Raw genomic sequence first — 7523 nt, 5'->3', positions numbered from 1 at the left:
GATCCGCTGTGTATTGTGTGCAAGTGTGAAAGTTACAGGTCTATCATGGTCCAAGAAAATCCCCTCTGAATATTGAAACAATAGAATTTTGTTAATGAGTTTGAAAACTCGGTTTTGCTCGTGGTTCTTTTAAGTTGCCAAAAAGCTCATTAACCAATTTCTATTGTTTCAATATTTATGCCTTTATATCTCTGCGAAAAAGAGGAATTCCTGGACATTTATATCTCGTTAGAAAGAGCGTGATTAGCTGTGTATTGTGTGCAAGTGTGAAAGTTACAGGTCTTTCATGGACCGAGAAAATCCCCTCTGAATATTAAAACAATAGAATTTTGTTAATGAGTTTGAAAACTCGGTTTTGCTCCTGGTTCTTCCAGGTTACCAATAGTTCATTAACCAATTTCTATTGTTTCAATATTCATGCCTTTATATCTCTGCGAAAAAGAGAAATTCCTGTACATTTTATACCTCGTTAGAAAGAGCGTGATCAGCTGCGTATTGTGTGTAAGTGTGAAAGTTACAGGTCTTTCGTGAGCCGAGAAAATACCCTCTGAATATTGAAACAATAGAATTTTGTTAATGAGTTTGAAAACTCGGTTTTGCTCGTGGTTCTTCCAAGTTGCCAAAAAGCTCATTAACCAATTTCTATTGTTTCAATATTCATGCCTTTATATCTCTGCGAAAAAGAGGAATTCCTGTACATTTTATACCTCGTTAGAAAGAGCGTGATCAGCTGTGTATTGTGTGCAAGTGTGAAAGTTACAGGTCTTTCGTGAGCCGAGAAAATCCCCTCTGAATATTGAAACAATAGAATTTTGTTAATGAGTTTGAAAACTCGGTTTTGCTCGTGGTTCTTCCAAGTTGCCAAAAAGCTCATTAACCAATTTCTATTGTTTCAATATTCATGCTTTTATATCTCTGCGAAAAAGAGAAATTCCTGTACATTTTATACCTCGTTAGAAAGAGCGTGATCAGTTGTGTATTGTGTGCAAGTGTGAAAGTTACAGGTCTTTCGTGAGCCGAGAAAATCCCCTCTGAATATTGAAACAATAGAATTTTGTTAATGAGTTTGAAAACTCGGTTTTGCTCGTGGTTCTTCCAAGTTGCCAAAAAGCTCATTAACCAATTTCTATTGTTTCAATATTCATGCTTTTATATCTCTGCGAAAAAGAGAAATTCCTGTACATTTTATACCTCGTTAGAAAGAGCGTGATCAGCTGTGTATTGTGTGCAAGTGTGAAAGTTACAGGTCTTTCGTGAGCCGAGAAAATCCCCTCTGAATATTGAAACAATAGAATTTTGTTAATGAGTTTGAAAACTCGGTTTTGCTCGTGGTTCTTCCAAGTTGCCAAAAAGCTCATTAACCAATTTCTATTGTTTCAATATTCATGCTTTTATATCTCTGCGAAAAAGAGAAATTCCTGTACATTTTATACCTCGTTAGAAAGAGCGTGATCAGTTGTGTATTGTGTGCAAGTGTGAAAGTTACAGGTCTTTCGTGAGCCGAGAAAATCCCCTCTGAATATTGAAACAATAGAATTTTGTTAATGAGTTTGAAAACACTGTTTTGCTCGTGGCTCTTCCAGGTTACCAAAAGCTCATTAACCAATTTCTATTGTTTCAATATTCATGCCTTTATATCTTTGCGAAAAATAGGTATTTTTAGATACTTTATACCTCATTAGAAAAAGCGTGATCAGCTGTGTATTGTGTGCAAGTGTGAAAGTTACAGTTCTTTCATAGGCCATGAAAATTCCTTCTGAATATTGATTCAATAGAATTTTGCTACAAATTTGAAAAGTAAGGATAGCTCATGGTCTTTAAAAGCTCACTAACGAGTTTCTATTTTTTCAATATTTATGTATTTATATCTCCTTGAGAAGGAGGAATTCCTGGGGCATTCATAATGCGTTATAAATAGTGCAGGAAAATAAACAAAGTGATGTTTTTTCTCTCTCTTGTATCAACCTAGAGTGCCTGCAGTCAAGTCACAGGAGTTTGCACTCAGGTTAACCCTTCTAAAACTCCCAAGAACAGATTGTTAATTCTCCCCTCTAGCTGTGACATATTTCCATGAGAATTTAGTGTTGGATGAAAACAACTTCTACCCAAATATTCTCAATACCTTACTGCAGGATTATGTACAGATATTATAGGGAGAAGTTACATATTAATCACTTGTGAGATTTAAGGGTGAAGGTCAACTTCTGATTAGAATAATAGCATATGTACACAGAAACATTAACAATGTTTGCACTTTAAAAATTCTGCATTTTAATAAAAAGAGATTTTTAATTAATTCACTACATTATATTTGGACTTTTGTACAAAATACAAAAGGTTATAAATCTCACTACTAGTTACTAGAGCAAGAAATATATCATACTGTATTTACTAGGTCTAACTATGCTATCTACGAGTCCGTGGATCTCTGCTAGTGTTAATTACATTACGAGCACTTGGATCAGCATTAGGGTGTCCATTATTCCCATTTGTCGATGATGAAATGAAGTTTGGGCCACTCCCATTGCCGTTATTGCCATTATTGTTCCCCCGTAATTTTAACCTTGGATCCCGTGATGCATCTACTTTCGCTGCTACGTTCCCATCTGACCTGCTGTAAGGGTGGAATCTGTGTGAACCGGTGTTGGGTCCCATGTGATGATTGTTAAGTGATGTCGCTGTCGCTAAATGTTCTGTGTTATGGTTTTGGTTTCGAGACCCCACAGATGACAATCCAGCAGTAGTGGTTGGAGTATTGGGAGAATTCTTTCCTTGATCAGCTTGAAGCCCCTGGAAAGAAAAAAGTTGAAAATGATTAAGTGAATCTAATTGTCTGAATGGCTCATCAATAAACTGGCTGTTTTTCAACTGATTCTGGGCTTAACCTTTGAGTCTTTAGAGTGAGTAGTATCTAGTTTGTCCTTACAGTGCCAATGCGGAATCAAACATTTAGGTTGTGAGAATAAATGAAATGATTGCCAATTTACACTTAACTCCCATGACTGATCAAGAGAGAGTTTCTCCCTACAGTATCAATACAATATCAAACAAACAAGTGATGAGAATGAAAAATATCAATTACAGGATTACGCGTTGATCCAACACCAAAGTTTTTCAAACTAACTTCATAAAAATTGTACAGCAGACACTACTAAGATCTTGGGACTGAAAGGGTAAATGAGAGAGTAAATACTCCATGCCTATGTAAATGTTAACAGTATTTCTCATTTGTACACACAGTTATATTGCCTGTAGGGTTCATTTCTTATGGAAAAAGTGAACTGTTCTGATGTTCAATATGAATAGGTTTCAAACAATAAGTACTTTGCTTTTAAAATGTTTTCATAATTTAGATTTACTAGTAATAGGATTTTCAGTCATCCAGTTCTGTCTGTAATCACACTCAAGATTAACTAATCAGTCTGCCATTTTGCAGTCATTCAATTTTGCCAATTTGGAATCCACCAATTTGGAATCCACTTGGTTTTCTTACCCCTGTAAATTGAGGTTTGGAGAGTTTTTTTTTATGAACAAAGATCTGACACTAACCAAAAACAAAGTTGGACCATACTCATCACTAATGTTCACTTTGAATTATCATCGAATACAACCCACAGCAGTAATAGGCAAACAACCATGCTGAGTCATCCCAAATCTGTCCCTCACCCACCCCCCCTTCCCTTTCTTTCAGTAACACACAAAGAGTGTTTTAACTGAGTGAAGTCAAAACATAAGTTGGAGTAATCCCAACAACCAATCAGAACAGAAGTAAAAATCACATGTTGGCTAATATAAATTGTAATAATAAAAACAAGTCAATCAGCTGAAATGCTATAAAACTAAAGTGGAAAAACTGAATAAAGGGGATGAGTTTCTACAGAAACTGTGATTTTGCATCTGTGCGGAAGGGAAGGGGAGTATAAAAAGATAATTTGGTTTTATCATTCTGAGTTGATGATAAAAAATTGGCCTTCAGCCTTAATCATTCATCAGAAAAAAAAATGTTAAAAAAAAAAACATTTTTGCACTGAATTGGTTGAGAGATTGGCACAACTTTTCATGAACAATTGCAGTGCAAACTAAAGCAAAACCAAAAAAAAAAAATGTAAGATTACATTTGACACCTAATTGGAAATGGCTTTTAAGACATACCTGTTTATACTGCTGAAGAAATTCTGCATTAGGATCACTCATGTTTGGCAGCTCACAAAAAGTCATGCAGAAACTGTATGAAGACAACAAAAACAAGGAATCAGTTGTGCCATAATGCCCCTGAATCATTACATTACCTTGAAATAGTAGCTCCAAGGATCATGTTAAAAAGATTACTAAAGCAGAAAATATATTTCTCCCTTTGCCAGAGGTGAGAACAAGTGGGAGAATACTACATGAAAACAGGAGGATGGAAATTACTGCCAAAAACATGAGGCTTCTGTCCACAAACAGCTGGGTTTGAATATTTGTGTTCAAAATGAATTTTGAACAAGAGTTAGAAAATTGCAAAAAATGTCCTTATAAGTAACCTTTAACAACCAAGGCAGTCAATTTAACAGAGCTCTCAAGTTGATTTGCTGGTGAAGAGTGAGATTTATGAAGGCAAAGCCATTGATTGTGATGCCACAAACACCACCTTCCTGAAGGGGAGGGGAATGAGTGAATGAGGGCATGCTTTCCAGAAAAATTGTGAAAAAAATTAACTAGCTAAGACAGGCATTCCTTTATTCTGGGCAAGAATTTCCATTGTTGAAAAGTGTTTGAAGTGAGGAAAAGAGTAAATAAAACAATATTTTGAAGGACATTTAATTCTATAGGTACTTGACAAAGGCAGCAGTTTTTTTCCCTCAAATCAATGGTTAAAATCAGAAACCTTGCATACATGACAATAAAAGTTTGGTGTGAGAGTGTAAGACTGAACTTGTTTGCAAAAGTCTCGTGCTAAAAATGCAACTTGAGAGTCCTGACTACCTCATATAGCACATAGTGATATTTTTTTTCCAGTGATACACAATTGCACTTACTCTCCAACTTTCTCCAAGTGCCCCACCTTGCCTGTGTACAAAGTTAAGCTTCCTTTCCATAATGACGAATAACTAGAAAAAAAGGTCAATGAAAAAAAATCGTCAGTGACACAAAATCTTACATCGCTGTTTTGCCTAGTTTACTGTTTACACCTTCTCATATCGTCTAGTTTGGATTGTATCAACAATTGCCATTGAGGAAAGTCAAGCATTCAAACTCATGGTCATAAGATCGTTTATTTTGGTGTACTTGTGTTACTGCTTTGGAGCATTCCTTTTTTCAGTTTTGATTAATTCTAAGCAAGACCATTAAAATGAAGAACGTGAACAAGAATTTTTTTCACGAAGTGCTCTTTTTTTGAATAATATCATATAAAATAGTGCCCTCAGGCGTGAGGAAATTATTGTGGCTTAAAGCAGGAAGAGAAGTGACAGTTTTTAAGGAAGCAGTGGTTCCCATATAACCCTAAAATTTTTACAACAAAGATCATGACGCCTGGATAAATTTTCCGTCATGTTTATAGTGGAAGCAAATTTCTGCAATATTACCTTCAACAAATAACACATTTTAAGAGAGTAAATCTTAGAGTGGGAAAAATTGAAATCTATCCCTCTATCACTCTCAGGCCAAGAATTATAAAATATTCCTTTACCAAAGGTCAGTTATTCTTGGGTTTTGATGTTTCCTGAATGTTCACAAAATCGTGCATTGTATGGCAGTGAATTCTGGGTCAAAGGCTCTTCAGAAGTCAGGTCGTAACACCCTCCCCTCCCCTGTAACAAAAGTCATTCCCTCACAAATTTCACTTTCCAACACAACATTGATATTTGGGGGAAAGGGGCTCGAAAGCGGAAAATTTCCCAGACGAAAGCAAAGTTTTTCTTTACCTACACAATGAGTTGACCTCACAGAAACAGACAGTCGACATCTCCAATCGGCTAATTTATGCAAGATTTCGTTTGAACATGAAACCCTGACAAAATCGACAGGAATTCGAACGCCATTCGCGCTAAAGATCACACAACAAGGCGAATAGAGCCTATCTTACCCTCGAACAAACTTAATGATATCTCCTGGTTGTAGAATTTCTCCGACCTCGTCCCAAACAGACACCGTAATGGAGCCTGTTTTATCAGCTACTCGACATGCCCTTACAACGTGCGCATCCTTCGTTTTGGTGGCTTTCCCTACAAGAAACGGCCGTGAATTTAGCGATCAGATCAAACAGGGAGCGTGTGTGACTACGGGGAAGGCTTACCGACTTCCAAAACTATGAATAAACAGTGTAAGTTTTTTATGCCGGGCCGAATATCTTTGATGTCTGTGAAATGCCTTGTGTCATCCGCCATGGAAATTTTCTTGCTATTCCACTGTCTGTCGATCGAATCATCGATCAAGGTTTATAAAAGCACCTTGGTGACGTCATTGGCACGTGTCCAAATATATTGGTAAGGACTCCTGAATAAAGGATATTGGATTCAATCGATAAGCTCAGTGAAGACACTCGCCAATCCTGATAAAAATAAAAAAAAATTTAAAAAAAAAACCAATTTTTGAAAATATGTTCTCCTTTGGGCGACCATTTGAAACAGTTGAAATAAAACCATAATAAATTCATGCATAAATATCTTTTTGATATTCATATGAAGCCATCTGTTTAATGTCATTACAGCTTTCTTTCAGTAAAGGAAATTTATTTATAGTAAAGCAAATTCGCTTTCGAAAGTCACCTATCAGAGAAGATGACAGCAAGGAATTCGAGTTTCCGGAAATCCAAATTTAGCTCTCTGAGAGATAAGAAGTACCATAAAAAGAATTCACTTTCAGAATAAAAAAATAACAATAATAATACGTCACAGAAAAGAAGGAAGCAGATTCCCAATATTTTGAACAGGATCCATTCTTTTAAAATATCAAAAATAACTCGACAGTGTTGTATGTCCTTTTAATAGGTCTTTGAACGCAATTAGATTCAGTCTGGTGGATGTATTAAAATGCAGAGCTATCCTTGAAGCAAGAACGGCAAAATTTACCTCGTTTTTCGCTTTGTCTTCATCGAACGCTAAGAAAATCGTATCGCAGGTCATCAGAAGTTATCTCTTAATAACAAGAAACGCAGAAATTTTCTCATCAGCGCGGAAAACAGTTAGAAGAGAGACAACAAACGAACAATTCACGCCTTCCACCTCAAGCGTAATTCTAAATCTGCCTTGTGTTTACATCGCAACTTTTAGTACTAACCTCTCCAGCTGTTATCCGTATGTCATATGTGCTTGGTATATTCTTGGGGAGGCCCCTTCCATGCGTCTCCCACCCCAAATCCCTACAACTCTCTTTAAGCGAAGTAAATTCTGAGAAAAGGTTGAGGGAGGAGGGGGAAGGGGAGAGTCCTCGCTTTTATCAGGTTTCCAAAACGGTTCGCCGGTTGCCAATTTATACTCCTTAGGAAGAGGGGGGGAGAGGCACTACGAGTAAGGTGTTTCACACATGAACAGAAGTGTATG

The 7523-nt window shown here is 36.5% G+C and overlaps 1 protein-coding gene across 1 annotated transcript; it reads right to left on the bottom strand.

Moving 5' to 3' along the window:
* Nucleotides 1–2247: 2247 nt before the first annotated feature.
* Nucleotides 2248–6532, bottom strand: LOC113679742 (SOSS complex subunit B2). Its single transcript, XM_027196708.2, has 5 exons — nucleotides 6278–6532; nucleotides 6068–6206; nucleotides 5019–5090; nucleotides 4153–4225; nucleotides 2248–2790 (listed from the first exon to the last, which is right to left on the bottom strand). The coding sequence occupies exons 1-5, from the start codon at nucleotides 6366–6368 to the stop codon at nucleotides 2407–2409; spliced, it is 759 nt and encodes a 252-aa protein (XP_027052509.1). The 5' UTR covers nucleotides 6369–6532; the 3' UTR covers nucleotides 2248–2406.
* Nucleotides 6533–7523: the final 991 nt, after the last annotated feature.

Source organism: Pocillopora damicornis, chromosome 14, assembly GCF_964200805.1.
Source record: "Pocillopora damicornis chromosome 14, jaPocDami1.2, whole genome shotgun sequence".
In the NCBI taxonomy this organism is placed as follows: domain Eukaryota; kingdom Metazoa; phylum Cnidaria; class Anthozoa; order Scleractinia; family Pocilloporidae; genus Pocillopora; species Pocillopora damicornis.
Note: the sequence above shows the minus strand (reverse complement) of the source record. Positions and strands in the feature narration are given on the sequence as shown.

Coding starts and splice junctions, on each gene's coding strand:
- LOC113679742 (XM_027196708.2), bottom strand. CDS start 6,368: ATGGCGGATGACACAAGGCATTTCACAGACATCAAAGATATTCGGCCC. Junction 6,207..6,277: donor ATTCATAGTTTTGGAAGTCG/GTAAGCCTTCCC, acceptor CGTTTCTTGTAG/GGAAAGCCACCAAAACGAAG. Junction 4,226..5,018: donor CACTTGGAGAAAGTTGGAGA/GTAAGTGCAATT, acceptor GTCTTCATACAG/TTTCTGCATGACTTTTTGTG.